Source organism: Pinus tabuliformis, chromosome 8 (assembly GCF_031772625.1).
Source record: "Pinus tabuliformis cultivar Carrire ecotype Pingquan chromosome 8, CPIR1, whole genome shotgun sequence".
NCBI classification, from domain to species: Eukaryota; Viridiplantae; Streptophyta; class Pinopsida; order Pinales; family Pinaceae; genus Pinus; species Pinus tabuliformis.
The window spans coordinates 458,871,338-458,887,506 of record NC_142294.1 but is presented as its reverse complement, the minus strand read 5'-3'; the positions used below and the strand labels follow the sequence as shown (position 1 = coordinate 458,887,506).

General features: G+C 37.8%; 3 protein-coding genes across 3 annotated transcripts; all 3 read left to right on the top strand.

The window, feature by feature from the left end:
* The first annotated feature begins 10,135 nt into the window (after nt 1-10,135).
* LOC149236028 (toll/interleukin-1 receptor-like protein) lies at nt 10,136-11,811 on the top strand. Its single transcript, XM_089461494.1, has 2 exons — nt 10,136-10,718; nt 10,889-11,811. Exons 1-2 carry the CDS (start codon nt 10,153-10,155, stop codon nt 11,166-11,168), a joined length of 846 nt encoding a protein of 281 aa, XP_089317620.1. The 5' UTR covers nt 10,136-10,152; the 3' UTR covers nt 11,169-11,811.
* On the top strand, nt 11,450-11,875 carry LOC149236027 (disease resistance protein RPV1-like). The gene has a single exon (XM_089368750.1). The coding sequence runs from the start codon at nt 11,450-11,452 to the stop codon at nt 11,873-11,875; it is 426 nt and encodes a 141-aa protein (XP_089224876.1).
* Nucleotides 11,876-12,221: 346 nt separating this feature from the next.
* On the top strand, nt 12,222-13,995 carry LOC149236026 (uncharacterized). Its single transcript, XM_089368749.1, has 2 exons — nt 12,222-12,736; nt 12,823-13,995. The coding sequence occupies exons 1-2, from the start codon at nt 12,380-12,382 to the stop codon at nt 13,993-13,995; spliced, it is 1,530 nt and encodes a 509-aa protein (XP_089224875.1). The 5' UTR covers nt 12,222-12,379.
* The last annotated feature ends 2,174 nt before the right edge of the window (nt 13,996-16,169 follow it).

The window sequence follows — 16,169 nt, the reverse complement described above, 5'->3', positions numbered from 1 at the left end:
CTTTCAAGCTTGTGTAAAAATGAAATTGAATCCAATCATAGTTTTTCGTTTCAAGCTTATGTAAACATGAAACTGAATCCAAGCATAGTTCCCTATGGTTCAAGATTGTGTAAAAATGAACCCATCTCCATTTTAATCCTCGTGATTTCCATTCTATTAGCCTCTTCCATGGGATGAGCCTTGGTTTTTCTCCTTCCATCATCACTATCTGCTTGGCCGATCATATGCTTTAACTTGGTTGCTTTACCATTTTTAAGGAACATTTGCAATGATTGGTCTTATTAGCCAGCCTTTTCACATAAATCAATATGTTTTGAGAAGTTCCAACATCACCAGAACCAGTTGCGATCCTAGACACCACTCGTTCCTCTAAGTGGAGTCCTCTTTAAGCTCTTTTTAGACTCTCGAAACAAGAAAATATTGTCGATCACTTGTCCTTTTCAACTCGTAAATGGATTGGAAACGACATCTACTCAGTATAAGTTTAACCCTTTTCCAGACTGAGATAGATTACTTATGAAAAAGGAATAGGTTGATTGAACATGGTCAATAGGTTCTCTCTTGTATTATTTTATGATTTTTCGGACTTAAGAGATAAATTTATGAAAAAGAACTCGTGGAGTTTTCTTTTTGTCCCTTTTCAAACTCTTTAAACATGAAAAGGAACAAGTTCTCATTATCGTTAAACTCGTTAAAGCATCAAATAGCAACAAACTTGTCCACCATGACAAGACCAAGTTTCACCTTTGCTAGACTCGTTAAAATGTGACATATTGATGGATTCACCTAAAGGGTAGAATTATACATCAAGCATATGTTATCCTCCTCAAGCTTGTTAAAAAATAAAGAGGTACTGGTCAGTAATGATTGGGGAAAATGGGGAAAGGGATAAATCACTTTATGGTAGCAAGTCACTCTTGAACATGAAACTTTCACTTCATCTCTATGACTATTTGGGTTGGGTTATCTGCTTGATGGTTATCATACCTATGGTCTATCACACCATCCATCACTTTGGTTTTGGGTCAATGCTGCCAACTCATTCAGTTTTGTCGACATGTTCAAGAGAAGTCACTCAGTAAACTTCATCCTTTGCAATACTCATAAACCTTTATTTTCATGACCTCTATTCCTGAACATTGTTTCATCAGTGACATTCTGTCTTCAAAATCATTACACTCGTTTCGTGTCGTTGATGGGGTATACATCAAAGCCCTCCTGCGATGAGTCACTTCTTGTCGACATCAGCACATTATCCAGGAAGTTGACTCAGAAACACCCTTCTAGTACCTTGAAGCTTGCATACATTAATGGCAAGTTTCTCACTTCCAGCGACAGGTTGACATCACAAGCCTTCGACCGAAAGACTTTGTATGGTTTCCGACATCAAAACATCTATTCACACCATGCAGAATGTACTGTAGTACCTTGAGAATAATTATCATTATTTGTGATTTCTCTTGTGTCTGTTAACAACTTACATCATTGGCTGGTAATTAGACGGTGTCTTCCCATGTTCGACTTCATATCACATTTTCACATGGTTAGACTCGTACTTGAGCGAACAATTGGACGAGATAGAAGACCCCTGATCTAGTTTCATCCATCCGAGCTGCGATTTGAGGAGAGTACTAAATCATCTCTACGATGGCTTTACACAGATGGTCATCTTATCATGGGTCTATATCTATAGACAACTATCTGATTTATGTACATGTAATGAAAATTTTATATGTTGAGCATGGGTATGCCTTCCCTCAGCAATTCATGAAAAATTCAAAGATATCATGATATTATGTATTGTAATTGATGCAGGTCACCGTCTGCTTCAGATCCTCCTCATCATATCATAAAGCATATCACTCAACATTATTGTTTATGACTTCATGCTTTAGGGGGCAGCTGTTACAGATCTATTTGGCATCACTCCCTCACAATCAGATCAGTACAAATAGGGCTCATCAAACCCTAATTCAGTTGCTACATGCCCTAGACAAGTCATCATATTGAGTGTTTTCATCCATGAAAGTTTCCTAGTTTGAAACCTTGCTGAAATGCCTCCTTGGGACACCAACGCACCCTTGGTCAGGGGAAACTACTCTGCATAGTAGGTAGGCCCATTCAGACCTGCGTTGCATAGCACTTAGGCCCACTTAAGCCTACGTTGGGTGAGGATGAGCAAAATTGGCATAGGATTGTGGGAATATTCCTTGATTCTAGAACATTCTAGAGGATGCCTAGCTCTTATCTCATCTTATGAGCTCGACTTTGGATAGGCTATGGATCATCTAATCCTCTATCCTCGCATCCCTTTCTCCATGGAAACTAACTATCCAATTATGGAAAACCATTCAATACCCTATTAATGACAAAACCACTTGTATTTCCCTATAAATTGACCACTCATCATAGTGATCAGGGGGCTGGAACTTGGATATTATAGAGAAATATTGTTGGTTTAAGACTTGAAATCATTTTCAAGTAATGTTATGCTGCTAGATTGATGTTGCTATTGGTTTGATGAGGGTTTGGACTAAGCTGGATGAGTGACACATCATTGAACCACATTGGGTGTAACTTCTCCTTCTATCAATCAATAAAGTTGTTTGTTCCTTTTCCCATGCTTTTGTCTATATCTATGATGAATGAATGTTCAATGTTTTCGATTCCATTTGTTTATGGTAAATAGATCATATGCTTTGATTGTTGTCATATTCTGTTTATGTTGGCAAGTACCAATTGAGTGAATTCAGTTTGAACGGGAGCGATGAGAGCAATTCAAAGGAGATCAAAGGAAGCGAAGGATCACAAGTAGGTTCCTTTATCTTATCTATTTATTGTAGGAAAAGGTTAAACATATTTACTTCAATTGTTCTAAGTGTAACTACCCACTTAGAGAAGATGTACTTATCCATAGGTATAAATTCTGTATAACAAATTGGCGACTCCACTAGGGAACGACCATCGTTCCTGGTAGTTTTCCCTTATCATATTACATCCTAGTAGACTTTAATTGACTTCATTGATCTCTTTTCAGTCATTTTGAAGTTTTTTTGGTCAAAAAATTGTGCTTAAATGTGTGTTGATAGTGCTCTCTGGCATCAGCGCAGTGTTGTTCTTGACATAGTGCGCTGCAGAGCATCTTTAGATTAGAGACAGTGCTTTGCAATGCATTGTCTCCCACATAGGGCTGTGCTGATCCCTGTCAAGCCAAAAAACCCTTTTTTTTTAATTTTTTCAAAGTTGCTTCTGATGTTGTTTGCTAAAGATCAAGGTAACTAGCACTCCGCCTTGAGGAATGCCTTATGGGCTGACCGCTTAATACCCGAACCCTCTCTGAACACTTCGCCATACTTCTTGGTTTATGGGAAGGAAGCCATTCTACCACTAAACATTTACTTGCCTGTTCTCCAATTGTCCTAAGAATCCCAAGGCAAGCCTTGTCTGCTAGTGCAAAGTAGGATGGATACACTTCACAAGCTGCAGGAAGAAATGATGAAAGAAAAAGAAAAATTTACACTCCACCAAAACCGTATCAACAAATGGTTTGACAAGAAGTCTCCAGGGAATGCTAACTTCGACGTTGGTGACTTGGTATTGAAATGGGACAAACCCCATGAAGACAAAGGCAAACATACGAAGTTCTAGTCCCTGTGGATTGGTTTGTACACTGTACATGAGAAGCTTGGCCCACACACGTACCGTCTGCAATCACTTGACGGGACGATTGAAAACCTTCTTATTAATGGCCAAGATCTCAAGCACTATTTTTAGTAGGCTAGGGCCACACCCGGGCCATGTACATAGTCTGTTTACTGCTTGTTGTTTTTTCACTTTTCTTACTATTTTTGTTTCATTTTGTTTTGCTTGCTTAGTATCATGCTATTTTTAGTTTTGTAAATAAGTGTTTCCATCTACTCAGTTCTGAATTTTGAATGAGTATGTGGCTCAGATCTAAAGAGTCTTGTGAAACTGCAACACTTGGCCAATCTTGAATTCGTCTTCTCTGTGCTTGGTAATAACCTTCAGCCGATGAAGTCTTGATGGAAAACATGAGTCTTCTGCAAGGGAAGCTTGGTTCGAACCATGAACCTGTGTCCACACTAGGAAACTCCATGCTTGTACTCAATCTTTTGCACTGTGTGTTCAAGCTCATCCAACTAGTAGAAACGGAGAAGGGGAAAATCTAAACGAGAAAAATAATGTCAAAGGTCTTACATGCTTCATTGAAGGAACAACCTCTTCTTCTCTCAATAAGTCAGGATCCATTTTCTGCCCCATAAATAAATTAGTGCCTATGCACAATCCTCTTTTAAAAATACAAAGGCGAAAGAAGAGAAAGGCTTCCTGTGCAGAGAGGTGAAGCATGCAACTCCACCGGGGTACTGACCAAGCTCGCTAGCAGTGGAGAAATGTGTTTGTTCCTATGTGACTCCACCAGTTTACTATCTAGACCTACTCGCAGCGAAGCAACACCAGAGATGAAAACTTATACTTTGAAATTTTTTAACTCGCAAGCCAAACTACCCTTCCCAATTTCGAAACACTGTGATCAAGATGAAACTTGTTGTTGTGTTTGACTGAGTTGGCAAAAGGTGAACCATGTCTGTCCATAGGGTAAGTGGGGAAGCCGAACTGCTACTCGTCTTGAAAACTATGTAGTTTTCATGGGCTGCCTCCCAGCTGCCCAGAATCCCGCTCAGCTCAGAAACTATGCAGGGATGTCCTGCAGGTCAGCCTACCATCTCTGTGTAGTTTTGGCCAGCAAGCTCCCGCAACCCGCTGCCAACCTCCCCAGAGAATCTGCACAATTTTCACTACTAGTGTCCTCCCTACTGCCTGCGCTTCCTCCCTAGAAAAAATGCGCAGATCTTCCCTTCAATTGAGCCATATCCCACAGATAGTCATTTCTGATCCAGACCACCCATCTCAGCCTCCCAGTGACCTCTGCGCAATTTTCCTTGATAGTGCCCAGAGCCCGCATCCCAACCTGAAATGTGCTCTACGCAGTTTCAGAGCCTTGTCCTCTCTCCCGATCACTTGCACCTGAAAGCGAAATATAACGCATCATGGTAGACTATGAGATTTCTAGATTTGATGTCCTCTCGTCATGAGTGATTGCAGATACAAGTTCATGGACGAGACATGGCGCGATGATGAAAGGGATGAACAAGGAGCGCATGCTAGCAGACTTGTTCGTGAACCGATGAACACATGGAGCATGCCAAGTACAAGCAAATGAGATACATGCATGTGCAACATCAAGCAAACACCAAGACCATTGAAGACTCTGCACACCTTGCGATGAAAAGGTGAAGCTATGATACACCAAGAGCACATTCATCACTTAGCAACACTACAGCTCGACATGGACACCAACAGCAGCATGAACATACCAGCTATATCATGTTGAGTCATGTCATGAGTCATTTCGGCCACATCACTACTGTGGGCCATATTGTTGTAATCAATGTAATGTAACGTGGAAGTCCAAGAGATCCACATGTAAAGTTGAAGAGTCATGTAAGTCAAATAGTGATGAGGGAAGTCGAATAGTCATAAGGGTCAGCTTCATCATTGGCTCTATATACCCCTCATTTGTACATGCAAAAGACTTTTCACCTTGGCTCCTCCCACATAGCCTTGAGAGTTTGTAGTATTTTCTTTGAGGAGTGAGCAGTGGCTCCAATGCCCCGCTATTGGTGTTAGTGATGTAATGGTGTACCGATGTGTCTTGGAACTTTCGCTTAATTCAGAAGCCCGATAATAGGCCAACCCGTTTTGCACACATGTATTGTATTTGTTTGTAAGAATATTCTTTGGACTCTTGTAATGCATGTTGCTTTAACCTATATTAAGACAATTGAACTATTTCGGTTGTTCTAATACATATGCTTTCGAAAATGTGTTGTATAAGTTGTTAACGTTGTCTCGCTCATGTGTGCTATTCCACTGAACACTCGACAAAACCACTCTCATAAACTTTTTATAACGATCGTCGCACTCGTGTGGACTATTCCACCGGGTGTTGTATGTGCTATCCATTCACTGTGTGTTTGTGACTCTCGCATCCATGTGGACCACTTCACCCGAAGTTGCGCATGTCCTGTTGTGTTGTGTGTCTCTAACGAAGTTGGGACTATTCCCTTTCGACTTGAGACTCACTTCCACCCTCTCCCTCTGCAGTGAAAGAACCTTGACATAAGTAACACTAAGCACTCACTAGGCACGCGAAGCTCATTGTTTGAAGACAAATCAAACCAATCTCATGTGCTGACAAGCAAGAGCTAAGGCAAACCTTTAAGACAATGGCAACCGGGCCATCAGACCAGATGGGACGCCTACACCAAACGGTGTGAGGTCTAGTTTGGACTTCATACCGGGGAGATCCCTGAATGTTGGTGGGTCCAGCACTGTCAACACATTCTAAGATGTTGAAGGTGATGTGGGAAAATACTTAGTTTACATGGTCATTTTCTCTTGTTTCTTAAATATTCCCTCTTTAACCTTGTATGTTGAATCCAAGCTAGAATGAAATTCGGTTGTTGTTTAGTACACGATACTGTTGTTATTGGGGTTATGTTGCGTTCTTTGTTCATGCATTGTTGCTTGTTCAAATCCTCTACCTTGTTCTATCATGGAATTAGGCCATTTTGTGCATTCAAATGGTTTATTTTACAACATTTGAGATAGTTCCAGAGGAGTATTTGTTGGCATTATGGAATATGTAGTATTTTAGGGAAAAAAAGATCATGCTTTGCTTTTAGTTGGAGGGGAAACTATTGCACAAACCCATGTCATAAACAACAACCAAGATCCTCACTGGAATGAGCATTTTCATGTTGACGTGGCTCATTTTGCATCGAAAGTGGAGTTCACTGTTAAGGATAATGATGTTTTTGGAGATGATCTCATAAGAACTATGGTGATCCCTGTCCAAAAGGTTTTGATTGGTGACAAGATTGACGACCAATTTTCATTGCTTAATTCCTATGGTAAGCCTCCTAAGCCTCATTCTGTGTTGAGGTTGTCAATTCAGTTATGTCCAACATAAATTGAAGCATTGTGCAAAGATGATCCATCATAGTTGAAGCCCATCATTTGGTCTACATTACTGGATGGTCCATATATCATAAAGTAAAGCAAAGCTTGTGAGAGAACCCATAAGGCCACTTGCAAAAGAAGGAGATCTGAAATTGGGGGACCTTCTAAAATTTAAATCCCAAAAAGGTATTTGTCTTCTTCTATTAGTATGGATGAAAAAACTTCAAACCATAATATGCTTTTTAAAACGGAAAGAGTTATGCAAACACATGATGAGGAAACAAAGAAAAAATCAAACACTTATCGGTTCAATCTGTGCTAGCTCCGCGTTATGCAAGTAGTGAATTGAGTTGGTTCAAACAACAGGTTGTGGGTACCTTATATACTCATCATCAGAAAAATGTGATCGTAGAAACTACAGAAAAATAACTACATTTATTAGTAGGTTTGATCTTTGTGATGGTCGTTATGATACTCCCGATGTTTATTCAAAGATCTTGAGACTCTCTACACAAAAGATTATCACAATCCTACTTTTTCGACCAACGCTGATGCTCATGGGCCAAAGCACACATGGCATGATTTACGACATACATGGCATGATTTACACTCTAAAATAGAAGGTCCATGATTTACACTCTAAAATAGAAGGTACTCACAAATTTTGAGCAACGTTGGCGTAAAGAAACACAACTACATAAGTTTGGTAAACGTTTAAGGAAGGTTGCTCATAGATACTTTGATGATTCACTCATCAAAATTAAACGTTTTCATGGATTCTTAATAAAATTTTAGAGGTAAGCACTTCTTTCCACTTACAAGAGTATATTTTTATAATATGATTATATTTTTTAATTATAAAATAATATTTCATGGATTCTTAATAAAATTTTAGAGGTAACCACTTCTTTCCACTTATAAGAGCATATTTTTATATTTTTATAATATGGTTATATTTTTTAACTATAAAATAATGTGTTATATTATTTTATTGAAGAATAATTTATTGATTTACATTTATCTCTGAAAATTTAAATAATTGAAAATATATTATAAAGTAATTTATGAATTTTCATTTATATATTTATCTCCAGCCTTGGAGTATGCCGTAAAACTGCTTCTGCTTGGCTAAGAGCTCGTCTTCCTCAAACGTAAGGAAACAGGTTAATGGCCCAAGACCCAGAGGCATCTGGCAGGAGTGAAAGCCTCCCTTACGGACCCCAGCCGTTATTACAGGTGGCATGGTTTTCCTTGATAACAATGATGAGTCGAACCGACATTCGCGGATAGCAACGAGAGATGGCGTTGTCCTCACTCTTGGTTTGACACTTGAGTTAAAGAAAAGAAAAGAAAAGAAAAAGAAAAAAGAAAAAAAAAAGAGAAAAGAAAGAAGAAAGTATTAAATAGCCCATTTATTAACACATTTACATTCATCTAATTGTTCAAAATAATTACTTTATCAATTTACTTATAATTTATTTATTCCAGAATTTAAATTAATTTTTAACCACCCTAGATCCATCTTAATTTGGGATCCACCAAGTGACAAGAGAGATCAAATCTTTTGAGATACAAACTTCGTGAAAACATATTAAGACTTATAAGATCAAATAAACACGGGACAATAACCCACATGAATTATTAAAAAGGAAAAGTCAAAGTCAAAAACCATATTATGTAAAAGAAATATCTAGGTGGAAATGAGACTTTTCTGCAATACAATTATAAAGTTATTTGACATTTTTTTGTGTAATTAAGTTGAGTAAAATTGATAATTAATTATATAATTTTAATAAATTAAAAAATATATCTATTTTTATTTTTTATTTATTTATTTTTTATTGCAAAAATATAAAACTATTAAATTTTCATTATAATACTTTAATGAATGCTTTTAATTTTCTATATAAAAATGATGATAAATCAATTATAATTTAAGTGGTTGAAAATTAATATAATAATGTTTATTGTAATTAATTTTATTTTAATCTAAAAAATAATCACAATAATGTATATGATTTTTAATAAGTAATAATTTATATTTTCATCACTGATTTTATTGAAGAATTTGACAACCCTTATATACATTTGTGCCCATAAAATCTTCCCAAATCTTCTATTAACCTTTACACCTATAAAAATAATTGTTAGTAAAAATAATTTATTAAATAAATGTTAATTTATTATTATTAATTTTTTAATATACTTGTTGAATAAAAACCTACCTAACACATACTTGTCAAAATCAAAAAATCTTCCCCAATCTTCTATAACCTTTATACGTATAAGAATAATTGCTAGCACATATATTTATTATTGTTAGGTACAAATAATTCATAAAGTAAATGTTAGTTTATTATTGTTGGAAAGCGCTAACAAACCTGCTACCGGACATTAAATGCCTGCTTAGCTGCAAGCTCGATAGCCATATAAAACAGACGCGTCCGGTGCTTTCCGAACACTCCATCCCCACCGAAAACTATATGACTATCGAGCTTACAGCTAAACAAATATTTAATGCCGAATAACAAGCTCGTTAGCCCTTGCCATTATGATTAACCTTTTACACCTATACCAATAATTGCTAGCACATATATTTATTATTCTTAGGTACAAATAATTCATAAAGTAAATGTAATTTATTATTGTTAGTTTTTTAATATACTAAATATCAAAATCCATGCCTGCCCAGAGTCTCCTTCCTTCACGTGTTGGTGGACCACAAAGTAAATGTAGTGGATGATATTTGAGAAAGCGGTAATTCTTCACGTGTTGGTGGGCCATTAAAGAAGTATTCCGTGCAATGTACTTAGACTACAAAGTAAAAGCAGTGATGATATTTGAGAAACTGGTACTCTTCACCTGTTAGTGGGCCATTAAAATAAAGTCATTGATGTGACGTGTGTTGGGAAGTATTTCATACAATGTGGACCACAAAGTAAAAGCAGTGGATGATATTTGGAATCACGCGTCTTTGGAATCCAAAGCACCCACATCAAGGCATATGCTTGCTCACACGAATTCATACATAAAACTTGTCTTTTCCCTGAAATTTTATCTCCTTCTTATTCAGTTTATCAGTCCACACCTTTCCCAATTTCAGTATCAATGGCGAGCCTAACTATCTCCGGGCAGGCTTCTGCTGCTTCCTCCTCCATGGCCTCATCATCTTCTGTCTCCACTTCTTACTCTCTTCCTCCTTGGGATGTTTTTATTAATCACAGAGGCCCCGATGTTAAAAGGACTTTCGCCAGCTATCTGTATCGATCTCTTGATTCCAGGGGATTGAGAGTCTTTTTGGACAAAGAGGAGTTGGAGGCGGGACAAAATATCCCTTCTCAAATACAACAGGCAATCCGTGGTGCGGCTGTCCACGTTGCAATCTTTTCGGAAACGTATGCTGAATCTACTTGGTGCTTGGACGAGCTTGTCCTCATGGTAGAGTCTGTACAGTTGGGGAAAATCATTCTTCCAGTATTCTACAAAGTTGAACCTTCTGTGCTCCGTCATACAGTCAAAGACGGAGCGTACGCTGATGCCTTGCGAAAGCTTGAAGGGAAAACTGCACATGACCCTGAAACTGGTGAAGAGAAGCCACGCTACAACTCAGACAGTTTTCGGAAATGGAGAGATGCACTTTCTTTTGTTGCTGATATAAGCGGTTTTGTGATTCTGTAAGTTGTATCTCCTACTGTCCTTTAAAATTCTTTTGTTGCTGATATAAGCGGTTTTGTGATTCTGTAAGTTGTATCTCCTACTGTCCTTTAAAATCCGTGTTAGTTTTCATTTGTTAGATTGATATACGCTGTATTTTATTTTCATTTGCTTCATTTACACTATTCAGGGACGACGACGACGAAGGTGAGCTACTGGATAAGGTAGTGGAAAGCGTTGTAAAAAGTGTTCCAAAGCCACTGTTGAATGTGGCAAAATACCCAACTAGATTGACCCAAAAATTGGAAGAATTTGAAACCACGGTCCTACAGAAGCAGGAGACTGAGTGCGTGGAGGCCAAGGTTGTGGGCATTTGGGTGTGGGTGGAGTTGGTAAAACCACTCTGGCCAAGGAATTCTTCAATCTTCGGAGATCACATTACAGTAAATCCTCTTTTCTATTTAACGTAAGAGAAACCATAAAGAGAGAACCTGTACATTATTTGCAGAGAAAGCTTTTACAAGACTTAACAGATAGTAAACAAGAAATTGAGAGTGCTGATGAAGGAGTAGAGATACTTAGAAAATCTGTGTCATCCTGTCACGCTCTTATAGTTGTAGATGATGTAGATGATGCCTCTCAAATGGACGCGCTTTTGCCATTTAGGGCTTTCCATAGCTTGATTTTGGCTACCACCAGGGACAAACATGTCCTCATAAGCTCAGGAGTGTTAGAGTCATCAATTTATAATATGAAGGGGTTGAGTCAATTACTCTCCAAAGAGCTCTTCTGTTGCTATGCCTTGAATCCGCGATTTCCATCACAAGAATTTGCAGATCTGACAGATCGATTTGTGGAAGCCTGCGATGGGTTGCCGTTGTTGCTGAAAGTATTAGGGACACTTGTTTGTGGGCGATGTGAACGTTACTGGGAAGATACACTGCTTGAACTTGACAAGGGATACACTTCTAACACTGAGATACAGAAAAGCCTGAAAATAAGTTACGACTCGCTCAGTTCAGATGACAAGCAAATATTTTTAGATATTGCATCATTTTTCATAGGAGAAGAAAGAGATGCTGCTATAGGAATATGGGGTTTGCAGGGGTTGCAAAATCTACGGGACAAGTGTTTGTTGGAAGTAGACGCAGAAAATAGTCCTGTTTGTTGGAAGTAGACGCAGAAAATAGTATAAGAATGCATGATCACATTCGTGACTGGCAAGAAATGCAGTAGTCTTTAGTGCGGTTTTTTGGGGGTTTTTCCGGTGGGTTTTTCCAGTTAAATTTCTCTGAAATCTGGCAGCAATTTATTGCAATCGCAAGTTTGATAGATAATTTCTGCACAATCAAAGCATCCTACGGGTTTTTCAGGGTGCTGAATCCAAATATGCAATTAAAAAACCCTTTTAAATAATACAAATCAAGATTTAACCTCGATTTTTTCCGTCACTAAAATCTCCAAAAAATCGCACTAAAGACAACTCCACAAGAAATATTGTGCAGGGATTAGGGACCGTCGTCTTTGGCGGCAATCCATGGAAGACATTGATGATTTGCTGGAGCAATCCTCAGATGTAAGTACTTCAATCATTGAAACCTTTGTATTCAGGTTAAATTTCAATATTTAATGTTCACAATAAATATGCTTATTTATTCGAAAGAAATATTTAATCTGTCATATGTATACTTTTCATTTCATATGCGAGCAGATAATGACCCAAGTTCGCGGGATTACCATGCTTGGTTGTCATTTTGATAAATGGGGGCGACTAAAAATGTCAATCCCATGGCGTCCAAGATGGCTGTATAAGGTGTTTGGGGGAAAACATCTCTTCAATGATTCTCCTTCTTGTGGCATTTCGGATTTGGAATTTGTTGCAACTGAAGGTCGTTATTTGAAACGCATATTGAAGAAAGCGCGGTCACCAAATCTCAGATGGCTCCGCTGGTTGCCTTCTTGGATACCAGTGGACAACCTAAGAGTTTTAGAAGTGGCCGGGTACTGCTTGGAAACACTGTGGCAGAAGGAATCTGGGGTATGCTTATTTTTCTTTTCTAACATTATTTCATTTTGTACGCCAAAATCCATGTACCTCTTTCTGATAGATGCCAAACATTGCAGCCTCCTCTTCAGTTGCGAGAGCTACGTATCTGGGCTGGCTGCTCATTTTCAAAGTTTCCCAAGTCCATAGGACAATTGAAGCGTCTTGAAAAGATTACCATATCAGCGGATCCAAACATGCTCAAAAGTTTGCCAGAAGACTTTTGTGAATTGCCCTGCTTGAAATACTTAGACATAGTGAATTGCAAGCAAATAACATCGCTGCCTGATTCTTTTGGAAGGCTAACACGCCTCCGGCACATTAATTTAGCTGGTGCTGAAAGATTGAGGACGCTTCCAGAATCTTTTGGGAATTTAAATCAACTCAAAAGTCTAGATTTGAGCAGATGCTATGAATTGGCCTTCTCCGGCACCACGCTTGGAAATATTACGACCTTGGAATACTTAGATATCTCATCCTGTAATAATGTGACAGAATTGCCCACCCAGCTTGAGCATCAACTGTCCTTGAAAAAATTACACATGGGCGGCGGATTGTGGTTAGAAGAATTGCCCAGCTGGATTGGGAACCTATGCAATTTAGAAAGCTTGCGCCTCTTCGCCTGTGGCATAGAACACTTACCACAGGAACTTCTGAAGATGAACAATCTTATACACTTAAAGGTGGAGTTTTGTCCGTTGCTGGAACTACCATTTAAAAGGATTGAAGAAGAAAGAGAGTTGAATAAGTTGGAGTCTTTCCATGACGATGACAAATGCTTGTTTGCGCTCAAGGAGATATCTGTGTCTTCTACGAAAATATCGGAGGTATTATTTTCTGGCTGTGTTTGCCCAAACCTTCAGAGCCTGTCCTTGAGTTATTGTAGGGAATTGACACAAATAGGAGGGCTTTGTGGTCTTTCAAAACTTCAACGTCTACACATCTGTGGGTGTGATAGACTAGAGGAGCTGCCAAATCTTGAGATGTTGATATCTTTGGAGATATTAAAGGTTTCTTACTGCGAAAAGCTGCGGAGCATTCCAGGGTTGGGGCAGCTGAAGAAGCTGAGGAGCCTAGATGTTAGTGAAAGCCTTGGGCTACTAGAGTTGTCCGGCGCAAAACATTTAATGTTGCTAAAGGAACTTCGGGCTTTGGGCTGTCCGAAACTAAGGTGGCGTGAGGGTGAGCTGGAACAACTGCGCCGACGATTGAAGGGAGCCGTGTTTCTAAAGCGACCATGGATGTTTATATAATTTCAATACACTTTTTGGTGGCAATATATGCCACCAAAAATTCACTATTTCAGGTTTACTTAACACATATAAAAGTAAGAATATGAAATGCAAAGAAGGTTTGGTTTAAGAGTTGTTTACTTAACTCATATAAAAGTAAGAGTTGTTTTGTATCTATGTGTTAATATCTACGTGTTTTCCTAGTTAGATTATTTTTTTGATTTCAATCATTGAATGTTATAACTGAATGTGTGCAGATTAAGATCGAGGCGTATTAAACCTCTTGCTTAGATCAAATTTGGAGCGTTTACATGCTAGTCTTGTTCTTTAGTCTACCACAATCAAATGGATAATTTTTTTGTCTAAGAACACATGCCTTGTATGATTTATTGTAAATATAGGGCTAGGAATTATTGTTGTGAGGTGTCTTTGGTGAATGCGAGACTATGTTTTCTTTGGCATGCAATAATAAAGTAGGTGGTGTGATACATCTCGTTCAAGATCACCATTTATGGTTTGCAAAGATTCATTAACAATATAAGGTTTTGTTTCAAGGAGATATGTGCACTCTGAACTATTTATAATTGTTATGTAGCATAGTTCAAACTCCTCTATTTTTATATAGATCTCGATGAATGCATGGATTGTGTATGCAAAGACCGCATATAACTCTAAGAAGTTTATGTGAATCAAATCTTTATATGTGTTGATACACGAGAATGGTTAAAGTGTTGTGTGTAGTCTTCACATAATATAATTGTTTGTATTTGTTATAATTTCATATTCAATAGCAAGAATTTGTATCATACTTATCAATGTTGAGCGAAGCTTTGAATTTGAACTTCAAACATCATTTATATTATATTATGTTTCTTTCTTGTGAGAAACTAAATATATGTGTACTATTATATGAATGATAACCTATGGATTTGACTTGTCTTTTGATGATCTGGAGTAGGGTGTGTTACAAGATATAAACATTTAACATTGTTCATTTTGTATCTAAATCAACAATGAGTGCATAGTAGTGGTATGACCCCAAGGGAAACTTAGGATTAGTCACCCTTTCCTTTTAAAATTTTCTGACAACAACACTGCCTAGTTGATTAGGAGTTGCTTATTAAAACCTAGGTTCCTTTCCTGTAGTGTAATCTTAGAATCCATTGTGAGTTCTTGAGTCCTTCTTCCACCTAAAGACATGAGGGTACAAAAATTCAATCGGCCCAGGAGGGTTTAGCACTAGGAAATTAGTGGCCCCTTAGTTAGGATTTCTTGATTGATTTGAGTGAAAACTGCTAAAGGTATTTTGATCATTGTTGTCCTGGATATGACTCTTTGACAGAAACCAAGGTGATGCAAGTTTTTATTTTGTTTAAGGTGAAACTTTCTTAGGCAATTAGATAAATCTTTAGCATAACAGGTCTGTGTGGTTTCAATCCATGTATAAACTATGTGGTGACTCTAAGTCTACAACCTTAGATTGATAAGTAATTGTTGAGTAGGTTTTTTTATCAATTATTCCACCCAACATTTTTGCATCATTATGGGGGAGGCAATTGAGGGCTTAAACCTTGGTGATAAAAGGTTTTTTGACTGAATTCCACAATATTTAAGACTCAGAGGAGAAGAGGAGGCAAGACCCTGCACTACCACCTTCAGTGTGTCGCCCTTGTCATGTTGGTTCACACAGTGTGGTTTGATTCAAGCAAACAAAGTTTTGTTGAAGCTAATTGAGTTATAATTGTCAGGAGCCAATAGTTTGGTTCACTTATTTTACTTTTCCTACAACTGAGATTTATTTTTATGGCCTAGTGTTATTTTTATCAGCGAATGCAATTCTGTTGAAGCTAACTGAGTTAGAATTGTCAAGGACCAATGGTCTAGTTTGCTTCTTTACCTTGGTTTTGCTGTGATTAATTTTTTTTTATTTTTTATTTATTTATTTATTTTAAATATGTATGACTAGGGGAAAAGCTCTGAAATCGAAAACTAGGGGTAAAGGTGAATATGATATCCTTGAAAGCCCTTTTTCTAATGTCGGATCAATTGCAAGTAAAATGTCTAAGTAGAATCAGACAAATGAGGCTATAAGCATGCAATTGGATTCTAAAGAAAGCAACTCTAGAGTACCTACAAGAGACAAAAAGATAACTCCCACTATTGGCTCCTCTATTGTATCGAAGTTGGCAGGGAGG

Coding starts and splice junctions, on each gene's coding strand:
- LOC149236028 (XM_089461494.1), top strand. CDS start 10,153: ATGGCGAGCCTAACTATCTCCGGGCAGGCTTCTGCTGCTTCCTCCTCC. Junction 10,719..10,888: donor ATAAGCGGTTTTGTGATTCT/GTAAGTTGTATC, acceptor TACACTATTCAG/GGACGACGACGACGAAGGTG.
- LOC149236027 (XM_089368750.1), top strand. CDS start 11,450: ATGAAGGGGTTGAGTCAATTACTCTCCAAAGAGCTCTTCTGTTGCTAT.
- LOC149236026 (XM_089368749.1), top strand. CDS start 12,380: ATGTATACTTTTCATTTCATATGCGAGCAGATAATGACCCAAGTTCGC. Junction 12,737..12,822: donor TGTGGCAGAAGGAATCTGGG/GTATGCTTATTT, acceptor CAAACATTGCAG/CCTCCTCTTCAGTTGCGAGA.